At 50.7% G+C, this 25,526-nt stretch overlaps 1 protein-coding gene across 5 annotated transcripts in view; it reads right to left on the bottom strand.

The window, feature by feature from the left end:
• Window positions 1–13,743: 13,743 nt before the first annotated feature.
• AGXT2 (alanine--glyoxylate aminotransferase 2) overlaps window positions 13,744–25,526 on the bottom strand; it is a 39,889-nt gene continuing 28,106 nt past the window's right edge. For 3 of the 5 annotated variants that reach the window (XM_045848286.1, XM_045848289.1, XM_045848285.1), the window contains 3 exons: window positions 24,343–24,492; window positions 21,525–21,623; window positions 16,497–17,399 (listed from right to left, as the gene is read on the bottom strand). In XM_045848286.1, the coding sequence (XP_045704242.1) occupies window positions 17,292–17,399; window positions 21,525–21,623; window positions 24,343–24,492 (357 nt within the window). In that variant the 3' untranslated portion in view covers window positions 16,497–17,291. Of the gene's footprint in view, window positions 15,517–16,496; window positions 17,400–21,524; window positions 21,624–24,342; window positions 24,493–25,526 lie in introns of those variants that run through there. The other 2 variants (XM_045848287.1, XM_045848288.1) reach the window with 2 other exon arrangements.

Consider the following 25,526-nt stretch of genomic DNA (forward strand, 5'->3'; position numbering starts at 1 on the left):
TCCGATGGCAAAAGGCAAAGAGCCTCCTGAGATCAAGTGTTGGTGAGGACGGAGGACGGACGGGGAACACATCGATTTCTTCGGGAGTGCAGTGGGTTCCGTTTGACACTTGACGGCAGCTGAAGATGGTGAACACTAGGACCCAACACCTCCTGCCGTCCGACCCCTCAGAGTGTGTGCTGCAGCAGAGAGGCCTCCGCTGGGAGTGGGGCAAGGGGTGCAGCCCCGAGGGCCCACCTGCTGCATGCGAGTCTGTGGGTCCAAAGGTGTCTTGGGAGGGTCACGTGCTCCTTAAAGCTTGAGAAGCAGCACTGTTGGGACCCCGAGTATATGGGTGCAGGGAGACTCACACAGGTGTTCACAGCTGGATTGTTTGTATCTAGGAAAAGCGGGAAATACCCCGAATGTCTCTGAACAAGAACATGGATAAATTGTGGTCTATTTATAAAATGGCAAACAGCCAAGCAGTTAAATTAGCGAACTTGACCTGCAGGATCAGTGGCCAGCCCTTGGGAAAATACTGAATGAGCCGTCAGAAGATGAAATGGGTGCCATTTATGCAGTGTTAAAAAAAGTTTGTAAAGAGAAACTACAGAAGCATCAATGGGAAGCCCATTCAGAAAAGTAATTCTGGAAAGGGAGAGAGGGAGGCAATGGGTGTCAGCAAAAGCTGACGTTCTGAAAAGTGCAAGTTACAACGTTCCACTTCCGGCACCAGAGGGCAGACGAAGGGCTTCCGCTCCGCTGTGTGCCCAGCATGTTCCAGAAGCACATTGTGGCAAAGGCCGCTACTCGTCTTTCTCAATATCCATTCTCCCCCTTTCTTCAGATTCTGATTTTTAGCTGGGTGCAGAGCCACCTGGAATGTTGTCACCTTCCCAGCTGGTGGAAACTGCCTTGCAGGGCTGTGACCCTGACTGTCAAAGGCTCATTGGAGCATCTGCCCAGATACTCGGGGCGAGACTGTGGGCCCTGCACCATCAGCGCCCTCCCAGACACAGGCGCTGTCTGAAAACAGGGAAGGCTCAGTTTGCCCTTCGCCCTGCTCGCCGTTTGAACACCACTTAGAGTTTCTAGCAATTTCTAAAAATGAAAGGTCATAGTATCTCTTAGCATTTAGATAAAATGGGATATAGTTTATATATGGGTGCTTTTCTTACTTTCAAGTTTAGTAAGAACTCCTCCTTTTCTGAGTCCAAAGGTCACAGTGGTCACAGCATGTTACGGAGCAGAACCTCCAACCGTTTCCTCATCCATACGGTCAGTGGGAGGTGCAGCAGAAGATGCCTGAACCGGACGCCTGGACTGGCAGTGGGGAGACCCCCTGGGTGACCGCAGGGTCCTGGGCCGGGATTGTCTACCTGCAGTTCCGGAGGAGCCAACAAGCGTGGTGACATTGAGGCCTCCTGGCCAGCAGCCCACATCCCTCCCCCCCATGTCCACCTGTCGCAGCCACTTGGGTGCACTTGGAAGCTGTTTCATTGGCCACCTTGTTTTCAGGACGCCTCTGTGTGCACCGGTTTCATTGTTCTCATTTCCCACAATGCTCCTCCCGTTCTGACCGGCCAGACCGACAGGGAGGGAAGCCCCGCGTGCGTGCGTGCGTGCGTGTCTGAGAAGCTGTGCTCTTGGATTGCTGCAGGGCTGCCAGGGACAGGGTGCCCCGTTCTGCTTTGGAGTTGCATCTTCATGGTTCAGAAAGGGGCGGCAGTTTTTCAAAACCTGATTTCACTCTAGTTTGAAAATTGTGTGTTTTAATAACGGAATCAGAAAATTCTCTTTGGGAAGCATTCAGAATAATGCAAAGAAGACAAAGTCTGCCTGGCATCCCCATGCACATGGCCACATTGTCAAGTTCACTGCCAAGACCATTCCTAGGCAGACACTTTTCAAGAAACAGCCTGTCCTCTGGGTACTGTTTTGTAACTTGCTTTTCCACTTAATATGTGCATGTCCTGTGTCAACTTAGATAATTGGTATCATTTCAAAGGCCGCAGGACCTGATTTTATATAGGGTTGGTATATGTGGCGGTCATTTAGTTTTTTCACTATGATATTTTAATGGCTCTCCTTACACAGTCCTTTATGCTGCTTACGTTTTATTCCCCCGCTTGGGAGGAATCCCTAGAAGGGGAAGGGTTGCGTCAAAGGGACTGCTGTGCCCAGTGTCAGTCCGCAGGGCCAGCTGGACGGCCCACGGGCATTCCAAGGCATTCTAGTCGCTCAGCTCATGTCCGCAGGACAAGGCCAAGCTGTGAGTCGTCCACAGCCCATCCTAAATGTAAACTTAAACTTGCCTATGCTGGAAAGAATGGAAAAGCGTTTTGAGGGATGCTGTTTTCCTCTTAACAACAAATAGGCTTGTGCTTGCTTATCTGCAGGGAGGGCGGGCTGCCCTCTCTGGGACGGCCGCTGTGGGCCTTTGGTCGGGGACAGGGTGGGGGGGTGGCAGGTCCTGTCCCGCTGCCTGGGGCGGGCAGCTGAGAGCCTCACGCATCGTCACACCCTCCACGACCAGCCAGATGTTCAGGCCTTTAATGTAATTCCCGGTTCTTTCATTAATATAGATGACAAAATAGTTTAGTCACATCAAGCTTTCATCTGTCCATTTTCGCTGCTTTTTGGACCTTCACTGAAAAAAAAAAGGAACAAGTTCGCATCAGCCAATCTTGGAAACCCCTTCCGAGGGCTGGGCCTTGGTGTGCTTCCTGCTGCCGCTGTTCAGCGGAGCCGTCTCGGTCCTCAGGGGGTCTGGCCAGGCAGGTGGGCGAGGCCGCTGCGTGGGGAGGGTGGGGGCTCAGAGTCAGAGTCCTCCCGCCATGAAAGTTTTTACAGACTCAGTAGTTCTGCGTGCACCTGCATCTGCTTTCTCTCCCACCTTGAGTTGTGGGTTCGGGTTTTTGCTTTTTTTTAAAGATTTTGTTTATTTTTAGTGACAGGGTAAGAGAAGGAGAAAGAGGGAGAGAGAAATTGATTGGATCAGTTGCCTCTGTGGACGATGCCCAACCCACTGAGCCACGCCAGTCAAGGACTGAGTTCTGTTTTGACATGAGCAGTGCTGATGCACACGGCGAATCCCTGGGAGGAGTTTGAGGAGGAATTTGAGGAGGAATTCCCGTCTGTGTACAGCCACTTGTTAGCTGAGCTGTGTGTGTGCCTGGAGCTAGGCCCCGGGGGAGCAGCTGTGGTGCTCTGCCCTGTCCTCTGCAGATAATTAATGCAGATAATTAATTCAGGGCCCCTTGCCTCCCCGAGGCCAGTGCCCTCAGATGGCTGGAAGTGGGCCAGAGAGATGGTCTGGGACACAGTCCCCAGGCCCTCATCCCAGTGGCTCCCCCCTGGGCCTCTCCTGGCCTCCCCGGGACCTGCTGCCCATGGACCCTGCCCTCCTTAGGGGAACTGAGCGAATCCTCAGAGGGGAGGGGGAGGGGCTGGCATGATACAAATGGTTAGAACGGAGTCCTCCTGCTGGAGACTTGGCAGCAATCCTGCTTGGGAAATGGCATGGCCTCCCTGGAGTCCTCAGCCAAGAATAGAGAGGTTTCAAAGCCAAGAAGTGTCTGTTACTTTAACACTGTGTGGTGGCCTGTGTGGTCCTTTTTTGGACCTGCTCTGGAGCAGGACCTGCTCTGGAGCAGAGTGGAGGGCTGTGGACGAAGAGACGAGACCTTGGCTTTGCACGTGAATGGGCCTGGTCTGCGTCCCAGCCCTGACATGCACCTGCTCTGGGACTGTAAGCACTTAAGCTCCCTGAGAACATGGGGGGCGTGGTATCGGGTGGGTCTCCTGCAGCTTCTGTAATGGGTGACCACAGACTTGGTGACGTTACACAATGGGTCTCACTGAGTTACAGGGAAGGCGTCCTCACGGCTGATCCTTCCGGAGGCACTCGGCAAGCATCTGTCCCCTTGCCTGACCCAGCTTCTAGAGGCACCTGCATTCCTCGCCTTGCAGCCTCCCCCGCCCCTTTCAGAGTCGGCAGTGGGTGCATCAGGAGTCTCATCTCTGACTCTGACCTCCTCCTCCATCCGGGCCCACCTGGATGATCCAGGCTAGCCTTCCCATCGCACGGCCTTTCCCTGATCACCTCTGCCACGTCCTTTTTGCCACATGAGGGCACACGCCCAGGTCCAGGGATCTAATTACCTGTCTCTGGGGTGGGAGGTGAATCGCGCTGCCCACCACAGGTGCCCAGCCCAGAGGCGTGGTGCAGGGACCGATGCGATGTCTGTGGAGCACAAGGCACGCAGCCCGGGGCACGGCTGCCCTGCTAATGAGCCTTGGGCTTCCACTAGACTAAATGAGGGTAGACAGGAGTCCTGTCCTCCTTGCCTGTATCCCACCATGGCCGCCGAGTGCTGGAACCACTGGCCGTGCCTGAGAAGTCCCAACAGAGCCGAACTGCAAGCCGAATTCAGAGGACGCAGAGAAAGCAGGCTGGTCACAGAGCTCCGGCCACTCATTGTGTTGCATTCTGTGGAGATAAATGGACATCAGCAAACCACTGGTCGGGTACCGTGAGTGCTGAGTCCCAGCGGGGCGCCACCTGTGCCTGTGTACTCAGGAGAGCCGCTTCCCGGCTGTTCCCGCAGCACAGAACTGTCTCACGAGAGCGCTCTCCCCCTGGACAGAAGACAGGCTCTTGCTGGTTCTCCGACCTCATGAGCAGTCGGACCACTGCAGCCCCCTGACAATGCAAACCACGAAGCTGTCAGGCTCTGCACGGAACACGGCTTCCTCCATCAGTACGGACACGGCCCTTGTACCGTGAAATCATGCAGCTTTGGGGCTCAGGGAAGCACCCAGTTCAGTTTTCTTAAAGAAGAACATTTACTAGCTTTGATCTTTCCCCCAAACCTTCCCATGTTTTATAGGAGACAGACTCAAAGCAGCATTATCCTAGTACAAATTGTGCGTGTGATTCACTAATCTCGCAGTCCCGCTGAGCGGAACTGTCCAGCCTGGCTCTGCCCCTGCACTCGGCTTGCCCTAGGGACAATGTGGGGTTATTTGATTGGTGGGACCTGGAGAGGAACTGGCGAGGGCGGCTTGGCTGCCTGCCTCTCTCCTTTGGTGGATGCGAGTGCCCTCGGAGTGTCGGTGCTCTGGTCCCACCCAGGCCTGAGTTGAGGATGGGGGGCGGGGCTTGGCTGTACAGGGCTGCTGTGGTTGGCTGGCTTGTCTCACCCCAGGGGTTTGTAATAGGAAGCAGCCTTTGCGTTTTCCAAGATTTTGTAACGAAGCTGCAAACTATATCACACCTGTACAAAAGAGTTTTAATTGCAGTCTTTTTTGTTTGTTTGTTTGTTTGTAAAAGCAAAATAGTCTAAGTAACCTAACTTCCCTAATTATGGTACAAACTACAAAATGATCTGCAAGATATAATGTTAAGTGAAAAAAAAAAAGATTGAAGGAAGGTGAGCCAGGTGGATACGGCTGTTTTGTTATTAAGTTGCAGGAGCTCTCTGTATATTCTGGCTATCTAGTCCTCATCAGAGGAGGTGAGGCCAGACACTTCCTTTTCACTGTACACCTTTTCGCACTTCTGGAGTTTCATATCCGCTGCACACAGTGTTTATTTGTGGGATATTGTCTGTTTTGACCCCATGATGCATTTTCAAGTGGAAACTTCAGCTTGCTATGCCCAGGTCTTATTTTCTTTAAAATTTAATTAATCTCAAGTTTAATTCTTTGTCATCCTAACAGTATTAGTGCAGCCACAGCCACACCTTGGGAAAGACTGCAGTAACTCCCTCCCCGAAAGTTATCACTCTTGGGGGGGGGCTAATAATACTTTAGTAAAAAAATACTAATTTATGTTTGTAAATTAGTCTATTTTTATTTTTTTAAAGATTTTATTTATTTATTTTTAGAGAGGGAAGGGAGGGAGAAAGAGAAAGAGAGAGAGAGAGAGAGAGAGAGGGAGGGAGGGAGAGAAACATCAAGGTGCGGTTGCTGGGGGCCATGGCCTGCAACCCAGGTGTGTGGCCTGACTGGGAATTGAACCTGTGACACTTTGGTTCGCAGCCCGTGCTCAATCCACTGAGCTACTCCAGCCAGGGCAAATTAGTCTATTTTTAAATTGTAGGAATTGATTCATTATCCCTGTGGAAGCTTAGTACCTAAACCAAACTTCCTTCCTTCCTTCCTTCTCTCTCTCTCTCCCCTTTCTTTCTTTCTATGCATGGCCGTCCTGTTCAGTGAAATTTCCCCTTCATGTGAATTGGTTATCATTTGTGCTGTGCGCGCTTCCCCACGCGTGAAGACCACTGTGACCTAGGGGCAGACCGGCTGGGCGAAGGCTGAGAGACCACAGCCAGCGCCACACATTCAAAGAAGCCAGAGGCCTCGACCCCGATGCCTTCAAGGAAAGAACGTCTCCCACGTTCCCAGGTCTGTGAGAGTCTCTCCAGCTCCCACGTCATCTGCACAAACTCTGCACCCCACAGCCACTTGGGAACCCACCCATCTGCCCGGAGACTTGAGAGCTTGGCTGAACCGGCCTGCCCGCCGTCCCCATGCTCAGGCCCTTCCAGAACTCACCAGCTCTGTCTGCAGCAGAGACCACCTGGGGCCCTCTCACTGAGCCCCGCCGCTGCTGTCAGATTTCAGAGCACAGCAGGATGCTGGAGCTGGCACAGGCCTCAGAGTTTATCAGCCCACTTCGACCCGCTCACATTATGGATGAGAGCACTGACTTCAGAGGGGAACTCCCCTCTCGGGTGTGCTGATGGGGCTCAGGGCACAGGGACCCCAGCAGCGGCCGCCGCTCGTCCTGCCGTCTTTCAGGAATGTGTTGGTGCCTTTCCTCGTTCCCAGAAGGATTTGACATCAACGTCTGGTATCAAGAAACCACATATGAGGAAAAGATGTGAGTTCTCTGTGCTACAGTGAACGCCTTGTCCTCACCTAGGTCGGGAGACGTGCTTACTTTAAAGTAACTCACTGTCCCTGTCATTACCTTCACTTGTGCAGCCTAAGTCTCTGTATTCGTTTTGTTTTTCTTGATGGAAGAAAGGCTCCCTTACACAAAGACTTTCTTTTCAGAAATCTTAAAAATTGTTGTAAAATTATCACTTTACTCATTTTCAATGCACAGTTCACTGATGTTAAGAACAGTGACAGTGTTGCCCAACTACCACCGCGATCCCTTTTCAGACATTTTCATGACTGTGACAGAAACTGCCTCCTAAACAACGTTTTCCCGTGTCCTCTTCCCCCCACCTCTTGGTGCCTTCTATCCTACTTTCCATCTCCGTGAACGTGCCTCCTATCGGTGCCTCATGTGAGTGCAACCACACAATATTTGTCCTTCTGTGACTGGCTGATTGCACTTCGTGTAACGTTTTCAATGTTCATTATGTTGTAGCCTGTCGTCAGAGTTTCCTTCCCTTTGAAGACAATGCTATTCCATTGTACTCATGTATGACGCATTTATTCAATATTCATCCAAGACAGCGGTTGGGTTGTTCTTCGCTTTGGCGGTTCTGAATCATGCTGCTGGCATGAGCACAGTTGTACAGTATCTGCTTGAATACCTGCTTCCAATTCTTTTGGGGATACACCCAGAAATATTTCTCTGTTTAACTTTTGGAGGAGTCAGCATTCTGTTTTCCATAATGGAAAACATTCCTACCAGCAGCGCACAGGGTTCCAATTTCTATATATCCTCACCAATGCTTGTTTCTGCCCTTTTCTTTCCCCTCCTTCCCCTTCCTTCCCTTCCTTTCCTTCCCTTTCCCTTCCTTTTCCCTTCCTTCCCTTTTCTCTCCTTTCCTTTCCTCTCCTCTCCTTTCTTTTCCTTTCCTTCCTTTCTCTTCCTCTTCCTTTCAAATAGACATCCTAATGGTATAACTAATGGTACAAGTGGTATCTTGTTGTGGTTTTGATGTTCATATCCCTAGTGATCAGTGCAGTTGAGCATTTTTTCACGTGCTTATTGGCCATTTCTATATCATCTTTGGAGAAATGTCTCTTCAAGTCCTTTGCCCATTTTTGAATTGGGTTGTTCCATTGTTGTTGAGGTGTAAGAGTTTCTTCTGGATAGTTAGCCCTTATCAGACATATGATTTACAAAATATTCTGTCATACTATCATTTGACTTCATGTTCTTTTTTTTTTTTGACAGGAAGTAGGATTTGCTGGTGGGTGTTAAGGTGGAAGCCGGGGCTTATGGGTGCAGAGCCCACCATTCTCCCAGGGGACCACGATTAGGGATGTATTTGACCCCACTGCCATCTGGGGTAGCTGCTTTTCAGCCCCCATGTGACTTCATTTTCTTGATAGTGCCTTTTGATGCACAAGTTTTTAAATATGTCCATTATCTATTTTTTCTTTTGTTGCCATATCCAAGACATTGTTGTCAAATCTAACATCACAAAGATTTTTTACCTATGTTTTCTTCTAAGAGTTTTATATTTTTAGCTTTTGTGTTACTTCTTTTTGTATATGTTATAAGGGAAGTGTCCACTTTCATTCTTTGGCATGTATATATCCAGTTTTCCCAGCCCCATTTGTTGAAAAGAGTATTCTTTCTCCATGAATGGTCTTGGCATCCTTGTCAAAAACTAACTGACCACATATGCAAGGGTTTATTTCTGGGCTTTGTATTTTATTCTATTGGTCTATATGTCTGCCTTTATGTTAGTACCACACTGTTTTTTTTCATCCTCACCTGAGGATATGTTTATTAATTTTTAGAGAGAAGGAGAGAGAAATATCAGTGTGAGAGAGAAATATTGATCAGTTGCCTCTTGCACACTCCTCGACCGGGGATCGAACCCACAACCTAGATATGTGCCCCGACCGAGGATCAAACCCGCAACTTTTTTTGGTGTACAGGATGATACTCCAACCAACTGACCCACCTGGCCGGGGCAATACCACACTTTTTAAATTACTATAGCTTGTACATAGTAAGTTTTGAAGTCAGGAAGTATGAGTCCCCCAACTTTTATTATCAACATGCATTTCTGAAATGCATTTTTAAGAATAGTACAATATGAATCTTCCAAACTTTAATACAGTAACTAAACTATTTTCTTCCCCTTTCTTTGGTACACTGAAAGGGTACAATGAAAATGCTCTTGCTTCCTTGCACCGAGCCTCACCATCTGTCTCCACAGTCCCTGTGGGAGGGTTAGGGCAATAAGGGAGGAGCTGGCTTTGCGTGTAAAGAATCTGCTCGAAGAAATATGAGGAGAGGGGGACAGGTGGAGGAGAGCAATGCCCCTGGGCAGGGAAGGAGCTCCCTGCTAAAAAGAGAATAGGGCATGGGAATAGGGGGTGCTTTAAAAAAGGAGGCAGGGGCTTTGCTGGAGATGGTTCCCAGGGTCTAGCAGCCGATTCCGGGGATGTTACCACGAAGGAAGAGGGCCGCCCGCCCAGGTGGGTGGAGCCAGCACAGGAGCCGCCTTGGCGCAGGGATCAGGCCCTGGCGCCAGGTCCGGGTGGGCGGTGGTGCCGGATGGAACCAGCTGGAGACCAGCTCAGCCAGGACACTGGTTTTTAATGCCACCTCCACTGGAGTTCACATACTGTATTGATGTTCTTCACCCCCACCCTCCCAGTACTATTCCGGGAAGAAAAAGAAATCCTAAAACGATTTTATTTCTGGTATAATTTCTACTCTTCCCTCCTACCTCTTGCTTTTTAAAAATTTACTTCATGTAGCAAGCAGCGATGCCTGCAAGTCGGGCTCCTGGCTAGAGCAGAGAGATAACAAGGGCAGTACGGCTCAGCTCTCGCACGGGTGAGGGGCTTGCCTGGTGGTCTGGGCAATGTGATATGGAAGGGAACAGGGCAACAAGAAGGACAAGGGAGGCCCTGAGTGTCCAAGAGCCAGCCATGCAGCTCCCACCAGTCATGGCAGCCAGGCCTGGGGCAGTGAGAGGAGAGAAGCAAGCTGTGATCAGCCCGTAGGTGGGGCAGCTCAAGAGATGGCAGGGAGGCGAGAATCTGAAGTTTGCTCGAGAATGGCTCTGGTGAGTGGGGGAGTTACTGGCACCCGGCGCTGACAGAAAGAAGGTAGTTGGTCCATGTAAGACTTCCTGAGGCCAGAAGAGCACGTGCGCTCCAGGAGGGACAGGAGAATGCAGTGGGGACCCAGGGGAAGGTGTTCAAGACGTTCCGTGGGCCTGGAGGCCAGGGGAGCTCGCCCTGGAGGTATGTTCGCCAGTCCTCAGCATGGTTCATCCAGATGGTTAAAGCCATCATAGATAATGGAGGGAATCACCCAGGTAGAGTATGCAGGGAGGGGAAAACAGAGGTCAAGGTAAAAATCTCTGTGGCTCACCAGCGCCAGGGAGCCAACTACATAGAAACCAATGCACGTGGTTTTTATTTTATTTTTATTTTATTTAAAAGACACTTTTTAAAAAAGATTTTATTCATTTATTTTTAGAGAGAGAAGGGAGGGAGAAAGAGAGACAGAGAGAGAAACATCAATGTGCAGTTGCTGGGGGTCATGGCCTGCAACCAAGGCATGTACCCTGACTGGGAATCGAACCTGCGACACTTTGGTTCTCAGCCCGCGCTCACTCCACTGAGCTATGCCAGCCAGGGCTTGCATGTGGTTTTTAAATCCCTAAATACATACCTCGTTTTGTATTACATGTGCTCCTGCTTCTGAATATACACACACGCACTCACATAAAAAAGGCGTATCAATGGCTGATTGTTTATCTCAGACGGGCTAGATGCGGCCTTCAGCTGTTGGTGACACTGTGGCAGCTACGAGTGACACACCCACAGCGCCGTTAGGAGTTGGTGTTTGCTCTCCTGTGAGGAGCCCCGAGTCAGGCCCTGAGTTCATGAGGACGGAGAAGACGTTCAGAGTCTGGTGAGGGAGCAGCGGGGGACACACAAGAATAACCATTGTCCCAAGAAGGGGTGAACCAATCGCCAACTAAGGAAGTTCTGTGTCAAGGGGAAAAAGGGACACTAAGGAAGTTGATTGAGCAGCTGTCCACGTATTTTCTTTCTTAAATCCTGACGAGGTTTCCCTGGGGGGATAGTGCCCTCCTTCGGGACCCCAGGAAGCTTCAGCTCACAGAGGTTTGTTGGCCCAGAACCACACGACTGGAGAGCAGGTGCGGCTCCCTCCAGCCTTGCCCCATCTAACCACCAGCTGGCGTTTTCACCAGCCGCTCTGTGCAGTGCCCCTCCCAGCCAGTTTCTCATTAAACCGCGTTTCTGTCATCTCTCTTCGCTGCTGCTCTCCTGCCTGGGTGGCCAGCAGGACGCCTTCTGCTCCACCGAGCGCTCCTTGCGTCTGCCACCAGTCGGCCCAGCCGGCCTGCTTTGTCTCGACTAAGCCTGAAGGGACCGGTGGGATTAGGCTCCGGTTTCTGTCTTCACCCCTCCTATGTTGGGTGGACCTTTTGTTTTTGGCGAGGGAGTACTTTGCGGTCTGGTGGGCTATTCCCACTTTTAATGGGCGAGTCTGCGCCTTTCTTCCCATCTGGGCCTCAGCTGGAGGCAAGGCTTCGGCGCGAACTGACCAGGGCAGTCTGCCAACGCCGCAGGGCCAGCAGCCGCCTTCTGAACTGTGACATAGGTGCCCAGGCATGAACACTCAGGGGAGGGGGTGGCAAAGCTTGTGACAGTTTCTAGTGTTCTTCCACTGTTCTTTGCAGCAAAGGTGGGACTTCAGTGGGACTTACAGGCGGAAGAGGAATTGAGTCCTCCAGACTTCTTGAAGGTCGCTTGAATGACTGGAGAGTTAAAAACTACACTGACATACTTTTTATAAAGGCGGAGTTTTCTGACGAAAATAACAGCATGGTTTATCATTGCACTACCAATTACAAGTGTTATTTTACATCTCTTCATAATCACTATTGTTCACAGTATAACGGAAGCTCGATGTGATTAAAAAAAGTTTATCTCCTCCTGAGTGGGTGGACACCCCAAGGGTTTAGCTGCCAATATTGTAATGTTACATTCTGATCCCATGGTTAACTGTCAATATGTGGACAAAAGTTTACTTGAGCTGAGTGTTCATTATCTTCACTTTAGGCAGTTTTAACTAGAAGGGAAATAAAGCCCTGGCTGGCATAGCTCAGGGGATTGAGTGTGGGCTGCAAACGAAAGTGTCGCAGGTTCGATTCCCAGTCAGGGTACATGCCTGGGTTGCAGGCCAAGGTCCCCAGCAACCGCACATTGATGTTTCTCACGCTCTCTCTTTCTCCCTCCCTTCCCTCTCTAAAAATAAATAAATAAAACCTTTAAAAAAAAAGAAGGGAAATAAAAGAGAGTTTGGAGAGAGTTTGGCAGGGATGTGGGCTCCCTGCCTTATATAAACTGGCTTCCCTCCCACCTCCCGTGGGGAGAGCAGAGAGTGGAAGGGGGAGGCATGGCGGCGCTCAACTCCGCCCATAGCTCCCAATGGAAAGAAGCAGGAAACCATCGTGTTTATAAACCAGTTGGTGAAAGAAGTACATACAGGCTCTGAGGCCACCATATGGCCCTTCCCGCTCCATGCCCCTGCTGGCTGACGCACAGTAAGTCCTCAGCAGAGACTCCAATAGAGCTGTGCAGCCTCGTGGTCAAGAACGAGACCCAGGACCTGGCTACCTTCCGGTATTCCATCGCTGAGTGCTGCTCTGCAGCGGCCCCCGGAGGGGAGAGGCGGTTAGGTACACACGGTTAGGTACACGCCGGATCCTGCAGGACTTGGGAAGCCACAAGGAATGTGTTCTGTGACTTGACTTGACAGTGAACCTCAGCCCCCTTCCTCCGGAGACGATGTCCTAACGGTGGCAAGGACCTTGGCCTCAGCATGAAAACCTCTTTTGTTTTCAGTTTGTTTTTGTGTCTTATTAAGTGAAATAAGCCAGTCAGAGAGAGCGAATACCATAGGATTTCATTTATCTGTGGAATCTAATGGGCAAACTGAACTAACAAGCAAAACAGAGACAGACTCACAGATGGAGAACAGAAGACAGCCAGTGGGGAGGAGGTTAGGGGGTGGAGGGAGCGAGCAAAAAAGGAAAAGGACTCGCGGACAGCAGGGTGGTGATTGCTGGGGGGAGGAGGTGTAAGAGGACTAAATGGGAACGGAAAAACATAATGAAGATTATATATTTAAAAATTTCATGTTTCATTGTTTCCTCTTCATAGTTTACTAAATTCCTAAATGGTTATCATAAATATATTTTAATGTTCTTCCCTTTTCCTTTATCTTACAAAAAACATTGAAGGTGGAAGGTGGAAGAGCCTTGAAGAATAAGTAGGAAGTAAGGGCTGGCTTTAATCTTCCTGACCCCATATTTCCACTAACAAAAAAACAGGGAAGAATGTTCCAGGTAGAGGGAACTATAGGAACAAAGAACTGTCGTGCATGACATGGGAAGAGTGGCTGGAGTAAAGATGGAATAGTGGTTTGGGAACAAGTGATGAAGGCCCTTGGGTACCACAATAGCTGGAGTTTGGACTTCGCTCCACAGGCAATGGGGAGCCTTCTCGGGCTCTGGGAGACAAGAGATGTGATTCCATTCATCCTTTTAGTAAGTGACTTCGGTGTCAGTGCAGAGGGTGGGTTAGGAAGGAGTCCAGGAGAGCAGTTAGGAGGCAGTTTAGTACTGCAAAAATAAAAAAAATAGCTCAGGAGATACGGTGATGGTCTAAATGAAAGCAGCCTGGGTACATACGATTGGGCCACATTGGAAAGATCATGTTGTACAAAGTATTCATGGGACTTAGCCATATGAAGGGCAAAAAGATAACTCTGTCGACATAAGAAACATTCAAACCTTTATTTGCGCCAGACTGATGACAATCGCCAGCAAGCAAAAGCCCCAAGGACTGAGGAAGTGCTCCAGAGAGTGGCGGTTCTGCACTCTGCTTTGTACGTAACAACACGTAAGTGGGCTGCGTGAGAGCCTTTGGTGCTAGGTGAGGGAGCCCGGAGCAAGCAAAGCAGGGAGACCTTCAGGATTGGATAAAAAGTAAAATGATAGACACATACTTTTTTTTTTTTTACGTAGGTGGGTACAGGATAGTTAACAGACAACAATTAGCACGATAATAATAACAATGGGGATTTGCACTCTCTGCTGTGGTATATGGTATCTGTGTTTTGAGGGGTGGGGTGGGGGGGGTGGAAATTACTCTGACACACCAAAGGGATGCTATTGTAGATGTGAAAAGACAATAGACAGGCTTAATTAAGGTAAAGATGGACTGTTTTCGGGGAAGAGCCTCACCTAGGGCAGGACTACCCGAGTAAACTGCTTTTATTTAGTTAGTGACTTTTAATCGCAGGCCATCCTGTGTGGTCACTTGAGGTCTCTGCGTCTGTGAGGCTGCCGCGAAGGCCGCTCCTGAGCTGGTCAGGTTAGTGTGTGGCCCTGATAGGGGACTCAAGACTTGTAAAATTTTAGCTTCAGGTAAAACATTCTAAGTCTAGCAAGTAATGTGTGTGTTAAGCTTTTGTTTCAGAAACTGCAGATAAGGCCCATCCTGGCTCCTGGGAAAAGCAGCCGACCTCCTGGGGCACTGGCTAGAGATTACCACCTGGGGACCTGTTGGAGGCATCTGGGCCTTTTGTGTGCCCCCCACCCCCACCTTGGGAACAGCTAACTGCGGAGAACTGGAAGGCTGCAGCTTCTCTCACCTAATCCTCCCTGAGTTTCAAAGCCCTCCCCACACCTTGTTTGTCCTCCCCCACCCCCTTATAAAAGATCTGGCCAGGAAAGAGAAGGGAAGATGGTTTGTTAGGATATGAACCCCCCATCTTCTCGGATCGACGGCCATCTGAATAAAGCGCCCATGAAAGATTCAATCACTATCATTGCTTATTGGATTTGGTAGTGACAGGCAGCCTGAACGCCGGTGTCTTTTCCGGTTTCAGCCCCTTTTCTCATCCGCACTTGGAGAAAAATAGTGACCTTAAGTGTGAGCCCGAGACAAAATGGGCACGTTAGTCAGGAAGAGACTCCTGTGGGGTTGGGCTCAGAGAAGAGGTTGGGACAGAAGACGAGTATTTGGGAGTCAGTCATGCAGGAAGAAAGGCGACGTCCCGAAGTGCCCCCAGGGGGAGAGCACAGCCTGGGAGAGGAGAGGGCCCAGGGCAGAGCCTTCAATGGGGGAGTCGCCGCGAAAGGGACGGGGGAGGAGCCATCTGAGGTCCAAGGCCCACATGGCAGGAGCCAAGGAGTCCTGGTCAAGAAGGAGCAGAAGTTTAGGGAAAACACTGGAAGGAAACACTACGTTTTGGCCATAGCGCAGTCCCTGGTGGGCTTTCGAGAAGGTCATTTCCAAGAAACAAGAGGCAGCAATGAGGTCCTAGTGGTTGAGGCACAAACAGCGGGCAGGGAAGTATAAACGAAGCCCCCAAACTGCTCTTGGGAGCCTATGCAGTGAAGGGAAGAAGAGACAGGTAAGCTGACGTGGAGAATATTCCATCTGCGTAGCTCATGAGTCTGCAAGGCACTTTGACATCCGTTACCTCACTCAGCCCCCAAGACAGCTCAGCAGGTGGGAAGGGCAAGTCTTGCTGTGCCTGGGGACGAACTGAGGTTAACAAGAGGTTAAAGGCTTGCCCAAGGTCATCTAGAGCAAATAGGTGGAAGAATTCCACTATGTTTAGAATTCAGGTCATTCAGCTCTTAATTCAATGATCTTTCCACCAAACTTTCTCTATTTCAATATTGGGTACCAGGGGACATGGAGTTCCTTGTTCAAGGGGTTTTGATTTTATCCGGGGGACAAAGGGGCGCAACTGGAAGGTTCTGTGCCCAGGAACACCATATTTAAGGCAGTGCTCGAGGGAGACACATCTGGCAGGGAGTGCAGGCAGTGTTTGTGGCACAGACAGTCACCGCAGAGAGCAGACAGGCCCTTAGGACCCGGCTCCCCATGGGGGCACAGCGGGAGGGAATGCTGCGTCGCACTTGAGAAAGTCATTTCCCTTTTGGTTCTGTGGATTCTTTTTTGTTTGTGTTATGGAGAGGAGGCGCTTTGCCAGTATTTTTTAAACACCCTTCAAATAACTCTCTAACTTCCGTTTTGACCAAAAAGGGAGCTCGCCTCGGGTTGAGAACGGCAGTGCTTAACTGGCTCCAGCCAGACCCAGCCAGAACTGAATTGCATTGCTTTGTGTGAGCTCTATTTTCATGATGCTCCCGGTTTTGACAAGCAGTACTGACTTTTCCCTTATTGTCATTACAGAAAGGTTACTCTCCAGTACCCCTAACTGAAAAAAGCCAAATTAAGGAAAAATAATACGTCGATTCAGAGCCGGGCGGTAAACACACGCGGGAGAAAACCCAGTGAATGTGCATTCTGGTGAAGGCAGTTTGGGCAACTCTTGGACTGGAGACAGTTGCGAGAGGAGGGGCGAGGCCTCCGTCCAGGGTGGGATGATGGCAGTGGACATGCAGAAGTCTCTGACGGACATTTTAAAGGAGATAAAGGAATTTGGGTATCTTCTGCAGCATTTCTCAGGATGCTTCACAGCTGCAAAAACAGAAGGCTTAAATAAAAAAGGCTCGTGCAATGCAATGAGTTTATTACCTCACGTCACAAGAAGCCTCGAGGTAAGGTTGCCCCAGACTGGCTGCCAGTGGCTCACTGACCTCACTAAGGGCTCATCTTCCGGACACCTTCCGACGTCAGCACGGAGCTTTGGTCTCACGGCCCCAGAGTGGCCGACGTGGTTTGCGCAGGTACCATCAGGACATACTGTGCTTCAAGGCAAGAAAAGCTCTCTCCTGGTGGCGAAGCAGGAAGCATGCAGAAACCGTTCCCTAGCGGCGCCCGCACCAGCATTTTCCTTCAGGGTTCACTGTTCCAAAGTACGTCACGGATCACACAGGAGCCAGTCACCGCAAGGGGGAATCAAGTGACTGTAACTAACCAGGACTAGTTAGGATTTATCCTCTGAGCTAGAGAGAGAGACCCTTTCCTGCAGGGTTTACCAACATATCGGGGCTCTGCTAATTAACAAACAGGGCTGGCAGGCAGTCATCCTTCACGACTTCCACCAGGGGTTCTGAGATTCCTCGTGTTAGCTCTTTTTTTTTAATGGAAATTTTTTAAAAAGATTTTTATTTATTTATTTTTAGAGAGGGAAGGGAGGGAGAAAGAGAGAGAGAGAAACATCAATGTGCAGTTGCTGGGGGCCGTGGCCTGCAACCCAGGTATGTGGCCTGACTGGGAATCGAACCTGCGACACTTTGGTTTGCAGCCCGAGATCAATCACTGAGCTACGCCAGCCAGGGCCTTGCATTAGCTCTTGAACATAAGTGGGAGGTTCCTGAGGCTTGTGGGTTTTTATATGTTAAGTCTTATTGAGCTCTTCTCTCCATGTGTTGGATCACCGCACAGCGAAATACTTCCACGGCAAAGTCAACTTCTGGTTTGGTGACGCACATGGAGGGCGCAATGCGGAACGTCTGAGGAGACACGGGGGAGAAGAGAGGCGCCGTGGGCGTCGGTTCACACGCGACTCTGAGCAGAGGCGCTACACTGAGGCTCTGAAACTCTGTGGTGATGGCATCTCTTGTGTTTCCCTCATGGGTCGGTCTTTCTCTCCACTGCTGATCCCGGCCCATTCACCCCCCGGTCTTGTAAAAATTCTGGCACCACCTGCTGCGTCCCTTTTCCTTTCTGTCATCTGCTCACCTCCTGGTCCTTGCACCTCCTTCATGAGGTCATAGGTACCCATCTACACCCCACTTCTGCCACCACCCAGGGTGACCTCCAAGCCCGTGCGTACAACTTAACAAACACGCTTCTTGGTTCCTTGTTTGCTGCAACTCCCAGAACCTTCATCTCTGCTTCTCCGCATCCATCCATTCACCCCCACGGCCAGGGCCACGAGCCGCCTTTTCCCTAGGAACAATTCAATTTCTGATTCCCATGGCAACTGTCCTTTTCATGAAGCCTTCCGTCTCCCCATCCCTCCATTATCTTCAGACCTATCACCCACTCAGATCTCTTCTCTGTTCTACCCAGCCTGGAGCACGTGGTTGGCTGTCTGAACTACTCTCTCACCTGCCCCCTCACTGTGCCTGCATCTCCTTCCGCCCTCTGCGGCTGCGCCCACGCCCCGAAGTCCCAGCCCTGATCAAAGCGGTAACTGAACTGCTTTGAGCCAGCACAGTAGCTCAGAAGGGGTAACGATCGTGCTGCTGGGCTGACGGACACCACTGGACAGGCGGGGTCTCCACATTCTGCTGTTCCCCTAAGGTTTTCTTGTTCTCTGTCCGCTTGCTTCCCTTTTCATTCCAAACCTTTTTCATTCCTCTCAATTTCCTAGCTCCACTCCCACGCCTCCCATTCTATTTCATAGCCAGCCTTGCCTCGTGCTTTTCAGAAGCTGTCAGACAAGATCTGTCTATGAACCTGTTTGCTCCCATCCCACATCCTTGTACTGGGACTGAAGGTTCAGAGGTTGAGGTGTCTCTTCTACTGAACTCCAAATCATCCACCTGTGCCCTTGGCCCTGGATACGCCCATCACCGTCCCTCCAGGAAACGCCCCGTGTTTTCTTGCATCTTCAGCTTCTTCTCATCTTCCCCTCAGCCTATGCACACAGCAGGACCATTATAGCTCTCGTAGCCCCAATCCAAACCACACCAAATAAAACTCTGTTGGTCGCCTGGTCCCTTCTAGCTACCACATGAATGCTATCCTCTTCTTTCATGCAAACTTACTAAAAAGACGGGTGGATGATACTTACTGGCCATTATTTTCCACCCTGCCTTCCCTCTGGGCACATCCGAACCCACTGCAGTCTGGTTTCTGCCCCACCAGCCTTCTAACACCGCTCGAGCTAAAGCCGCCAGGGACCTGCGAAGCATGGAACCCTACAGCCTGTCTCTGTAGTTGCCATTATGGTTCTTCCTTCTCCCGGAACCTCCGCACTTGCCTGCTTCCATGCTCCACACTGTCCTAGCTTCTCTCACATTTCTCAGTCCTTGTTTTGTCGCCACGCGGGCACCCTCTCCTGCGCCGGCCCTTGAAAGGTGGGTGTGCAGGTGTCTGGCCTCGTCTCACCACATTTTTGATGTAGACGCATTTCCCGGGAGGTGTCCTCATCTCACTACTTATGTGCTGGTGGCTCCCGCACTGTGACATTTACCTTGATCCTTTCCTCTGAGCCACAGACTTGTCTGCAGAAATGGATGTCCCTAAGCCCCTCACATGGAGCCGGTTCAAAGCTGAACTCATCTTTGTCCTGCCTGAACCGACTTAGACGTGAGGCATCCCTCCTGGACTCCCCCTCACTCGTCACGCCCAAGTCCTGTGCACTTCACCTGCAGCATTGTCCTCTGAATCCCCGCCCACCACAACGGCTCCTGCTCCAGTTCGGGCAGCATCACCCATCACCCCCACCTGGACACCCTGCCTCCAGCCTTGGCCCCTCAGCCTCGCCCTCCTCAGAGGGCAGACGCAGAGACCAGACTGCCTGCGTTGGGATCCTGGTTCTGCCACGGACTGGCTGTGGGATTGGGGCACTTTACTCCACCTCACTGTGCCTCGCTATCTTCATCTGTAAAACACGGATAATAAAAGCCCATATTTCATAGCCTTGCTGAGAGCGTGCCACAAGTCAACACCTGCAGAGTCAGGCTTGTTGTTATTGGCAGTCACCGCCTGAGCCTCAGGCGGCAGCCGCACCAGCGTGCGTGTACTCTGCACACTGCGGGGGTCCCCCTGCGCCTGGAGCGCTCCTCTCACTGTCTGAGGCTCTGCTTAGCCAGGAAGCCTGGCCTAGGAGTCCCTGTTCTCTCTTCTTACACTCCTCCTGTTTGTTTCTCATCCTCACCTGTGGACATGCTTACTGATTTTTAGAAACAGGGGAAGAGAGGGAGAGAGAGAGAGAGGGAAAGAAATATTGATGTGAGAGAGAAACATTGATTGGCCACCTCTCCTTTATGCAGTGAGTGCTCTGACCAGGGACTGTGCTGGAGACCTGGGACCGAACCCAGGATGTAGGCATGTGCCCGGACCAGAAATCAAACCTGCGACCTTTCGGTGTATGGGATGACACTCCAACCAACTAAGCCACACTGGCTAGGGCTGTGCTACTCCTTTTTATAGCTATTAATGAGCTTACTATATTGCATAGTAATTTTCAGTTGATACATCTTTCTCTCCTGCCAGGTCCAAGAAGGCAGAGACCAGACCTTATGTATTATTGCAGCTTGAGCAGCCAGCACAGCAACAGCTGCTTTGCATGTGTTTGCCAGGTAACTAAGGAGTAACCGAGCGAGTAAGCAATCAATTGTTTCTTGTCTTTATAGGCTGTGCATCTTAGGATTTTTCATGGTTGCTCTGTTAGATTGTGCTGGAAAGTCTTTGAGAGCAGGGTCAGAAAAACTCACAAGTGTGCCCTAGCAGAAGTGCTCACTCTGGGCTGGTGTGGTGCGGCTTGGTCTGGGCCGGGAGAGCGCCAGACCTGTTGGTTGACAGGCTGAGGGGGAGTTGAGGAAACGGAGAAGTTGCAGGTACACGGTGTGAGGGACGGGAGCACCGGAGGGAGATGCGGGTCGGGACAGCAGTGACACCGCGTGCTCGAACCTTTAGGACAGCAGGTAAGAAATGGATGTGGGGACGGACGAGTGGATAGAGAACTCTTGCCTAGCAGCGTCCACCCCCTCTGAGGAGTGCGGGGGGCAAGAGTGCTCCCCGAAACAGAGTGAGAGGCAGGAGCGCAGCGTGGGGCCGGGGAAGAACAGCCAGAGTCCATCGCGGGAAAGCGAGATGACAAGGACAAGAAGGAATCCGGGGAGGGGCAGAGGTTGCCCCAGACCTTAAATCTCTGCCCCAGAGCCCGGCCCTGGTGAAAGTCCTGCTGTGTGCGGGGTCCAGGGGCAGAGCGCTTTACTGACAGCACAGCCCATGTCCTCGGAGCGGGCCACACCTGTCCTGACTGTGAGGACACACTTGGCTTTCCCAGCAGGTGGGGGAGCAGGAGGGCCTGGGTGTCTGCACCCCCTGCCTGAGGGTGAAGGGTGCTGGGCGAGGCCGATTTGGATGTCTGCATTGGGGACCTGGCCTGGCTAGTCCCCCACCTCTCCTGCAGGGTCACCTGGGCCTGCCAGTGCTGTTAGGTTGCTCCTGGGCACAGGGGTTACTAAGTCTTAGCAGTTTTAGGGTCCACAGTCAGAGCCCAGGGCTCAGTTAAGAACAACCAGGATGGCTCTTACAGGGCTTACAATGAACTCATACATGAGACAAAATGTTTACTGTACGACTGTTACAGCCTGTACTGTGGTTCGTCCTCTGGTCCTCTGTCCTCTGGTTTGTCTGTGCATGTCATCTACGCCTTGTTAGACTGTTCTCTATCTAATCCTCCCAGAACCGTGATCACAAACCATTTGAACACACCGCCCCCTAGTGGCCCCAAGCTCACTGCCACTTTCTTTTGACACTATCCAAGCCCTCTGCCTATGGGAAGTGAGGCTAGGTCCCTCACTTAATGCACTCCTTTAGAAGAGTGACCAGCATTGGGACATCAGGGAGATAGATGCCTGCCTGAGGTGACAGGTAAGCAGTAGCCTTTCTCTTACCTGAGAAAAAAGGCCACCTCTGCCAATGATAAGACCCATGCGTTTGCAGTCCTCGTGGATCTGACTGACTTCCTCACGGGGAAGAGGCTGGCGGCTCGTCTGCAAACACATTCACGACACATTTCTGTTTGCTGCTTGAGTGGTTACAGACACTATTTCCAAGAGGAAGAAAAGCAACGGAAGCAATCGATGTTCTTCGCTCCCTCTTAATCTCTGTCTTCCCCTGTAACTGAATAAAGCTGTTAACTGGATTTGGGGGGAGGTGGTTATTGAATATTAACAACATCATTAATATTTAACATTATTAATAAGAATTAATATCATTAACACAACCGTATTAATATGAATAATATACAATATTTGATTTTGATAAATGTTATAAACATTGACAATATTTTTTTATCCCAATTTATTTCCAAATTGCTAAGGACAAAATGAAGTTAAATGCAGACAGCCAGTGAAGTTTGGCTGCCCTGTGAACGTGGTTCTTTACCTGCTGAATTTGGGGTCTGCTTTAGTTTTGTGGAAATTCTCCTGGATTCTCTTCACTTTGTTTTGCCCTGTAGAGAGCTCATTCCAAAGCCCAGGAAACGGCTGAGGTTTTGCTCGAGTACACGAACAGCCAAACTTCCCCTGGGCCGCAACGGCACCTGGGCAGCTGGGCGGGCGGTTGTCTTCCTCTGTCCCGCGTGTGAAATTCGCTCTTTCCCCTCGAGACTTTATCCTCCAGGGTTAGGAAAGGTAAGCGCTTTCAGGGCCAAGAGGCTGTTGCAGGTCCCTAGGCATCGGCAGCAGGTCCCTACCCGTAGGCCCCGGACATGCCAGCACCCCTGCGGAGACACGGCGGTGGGGGTCTGTCCCCTTTCTGTGTGTCCCCTGTGCTCGGAGTCTGTGAGTATAAGCGTCTCCTCCTGGGTCATTTCAAGTCGGTGGGTCTGCGTGACCTGGAAGTTTTGGAAGTGGATATCTGGGCCTCGCATGGGATCTATCAAATGAGGACATTTGTGGCAGGGGTCGGACAGCTTTACTGGCAAAGGGACCCTCAGGTGACAGGGCCAGAACTACGGCTGTGACCCTCCTATCTGGAGCGCTGAGGGCCATCAGCTGGGCTGCAGCAGCTGCGTGCACGTCGGCTCCGGCCCGGCTCGGGTTTCCTAGGCACAAGACGTGCCCTTTCCGTCCCTGTGACGTAGGGCGTGGGGCGGGGCATCGAGGGCGCCCCCTGCATTCCTCGCCTCCGGGCTTCCTACCCGCCCTCCCTCTGGGCATCAGTCTCCGCCTCCCGCCCTGACTCTCTATCCAGCTCAACTCCTGATCCAGCTCCTTCCTCAAGTCTTCCATTCCTGGAGAGCCATCAGACCAAGCTCCTGAAATAGTTCCCATGCTTGTCTGCCTTAAGGCTGTAAGATAAGGAAAATGTTTTTCATACTTCCAGACCGCTAGATGACGGAGGACCTGGGATGGGGTGGGGGAAAGACTGGGATCTTCTCAATGATCCTAAAGCGTCACCGTGCACCACCATTGGGAAGGATTCCGATGTTTTGCCAGGAAAAATCAAGTTCCGATGAACATGTTTATTCGCCCATTTTTGACCGTGAGCCTGCAGAAGTTGGGTTTGGAACAGTGGGGAAGGACGCAAAGCCTCCTTGCTGGTTGGACTTAAGTCTGTGGAGTCTGGACTGGGAGGCAGCGACAGTCTTTGAGGGAGCCCCTGGGCTGGGGACCTGGGTGGACTTTCCTGAGCCTTCCAACAGCCCTTGTGGCCTAGTCTCTTATTTTTCTTATTTCCCTGTTTTCTTCCCTTAGCTTTAACATCGTGTTAAAACCAGCTCTGTTGTGTGGCTTTTATAAAAGAGTCTTATATCCATGGTCTGGTCTAAAGATGGAAAGAACTGAGCGTCAACTCTCCTAAACGAGATCAAATAGCAAGAAGTCACTTAACAGGAAAGTGAATCCCTGTGGACAAGAGTTAGCACAGAGGGGTCGGTCTGAATATTCCCCCTGAGTCAAGATTCTCCTGCCATTGCTCTCCTCAGATGATCGAGGCTTTGCTTTTGTTGACGGGGCCAGGGGACAATTTCCTACTCACGTGGACTGTGGGGGCAGCAGCAGAAGCAAGGGGAAGGCTTTGAGAGACAGGGCAGACAAACGGTCTGCAGGCCCTGACGTTAGAAATAAGGGGAGAGAGGGAGCCGCAGGTTATTTTGCGGTGTTGAGGCTGGGTCACTGGGAGAGCAGTGGAGGGTGAGAAACAGGAGCAGTGACCTTGGGAGGAATAACTGGTTTGGGAGAATGCTCAGTTCAGTTGTTGTCCTGTTGAGTTTGTCACAGTGGGGAACGTCATCCGAAAGTCGTGTTCTTTCCTGGTTGCTTGGGAGACTGAAATCCATGCAGACACACGTACATGAAACCTCAGAGATCTTTTAAAACTTCCTTACCCCTAACATCCTTCTCCCTTATTTCCGTTAGTTCTCTGGACCACAGGCCCCTCCCCAAGTAATTTCCCCCTTTCTTCATATTTGTAATTCTAGCTATTCAGTTATCACTGATGCTCTTTGCCTAGCCTGGCAAGAGTAGTACCAGTTCCCTTTTCCAAATCCCCACTGTCACCCTCTGGAGCTCTTCAGGGCCTGCCGGCATTGGGCTCATACTCAACACTCGTGCTGTCCTTGGGGCTCCCTCCCTGAGAGCGGATGAAGCCAGCGTTAGGCTGATGCTGCTGCTTTGGCTCTTGCTGCCCCAAGAAGCCAGAGAGAGAGAGAGAGAGAGAGAGAGAGAGAGAGAGAGAGAGAGAGAGGGTGTGGAGGTCAGAACCTACCTTATCCTTCACCATTTCTATGCCTATCATGAGGCCTTTGCCACGGACGTCTCCAATAATTTCAAATTCATCCCGCAGCTTAGCAAACTTCAGTAACATGTAGGTGCCAACTTCTTGACTGTTCTCCTGTAGATTTTCCTCTTTAATCACCTGTTGCAAGAAAGCCCCAAGTGCCCTTGCATTACAACAAGTTCTAAAATCGACTGAGAAACATCGAGAGGTAAGTGGATCTGGCCGTCTTTACAGAAACGTGACCAGACAAATGGAGCCCCAAGTCCAGCGGGGCAGACCGTGGACCACAGAAAGATTTTCTGTAAGGAGGAAGAACGTTTTGGGCACAGAGGATACTCCCCCTGCTCCTTGCGCATCTTTAAGGGAGGGTAAGGATTTAGGAGAGAGTAGGAGATGAGGCTCAGTGCAGTCTGGAACACAGATGCCATGACCCGAGGTTCAGCACCATCTGGCTTTGCTGAAACCCAGTCTACAGCAGTGGCGGAGGAGACTCCGAGGAAAGGCACGCCACAGAGGCTTGCCCTCCTGGGGGCTTGTAGGCCTTTGTCCGCTGCTCCCAGCCAGATGGGCTGTCACGGACTAGATACGGGCAACACACTGCATTCATGCTTTGCTGGTAATAAATGCACAGCTCCCGGCAAACCTAGCAGTTTTCAAGACCTGTCTGTTCGCCTAAGTCCTCTCTCCCTTCTAAACAGGTTGAGGTGACGCAGCACTTTAGATACACGTGTGCAGTGTCCAGCAGTGAGGGAAATGACCCACCCTGCCCACACTTGCTTATCTCAGGGTTCAATCACATTTGAAGCTACTTTTTAATTAGCCAGGACAGCTTTCGCTTACTTGGCTTTTTATTTAACAATGCTTTCAAATGTGAGTTTTTGAACAGGAGACTCATGTGCCTCATTGAAAAATCAGAAAGTGTCCCTCCCCATAAACAGCTGCTGTTATTACATTCTTGAACAGTCTTTCAGAAATACAGTTTAAACTTATTGAAGCAAATGCTCTTATGTGTGTTAGCGAGGGCACTAATTTTCTTTTTTTCTGCAGAAGTGACCCCAGGCAAAATCAATGGAGTGGGGCCAAACCAAAGCTGAATTACCTATTTGTAAAGTTTCCCTTTAGTCTTTAAATTTATGACAGTGCAAAAAAAGGAAGAAAGAATATGTCAGAAA

The sequence above is a fragment of the Phyllostomus hastatus genome, unplaced genomic scaffold (genome assembly GCF_019186645.2).
Source record: "Phyllostomus hastatus isolate PE091 unplaced genomic scaffold, TTU_PhHast_1.1 phas_contig_58, whole genome shotgun sequence".
NCBI lineage: Eukaryota > Metazoa > Chordata > Mammalia > Chiroptera > Phyllostomidae > Phyllostomus > Phyllostomus hastatus.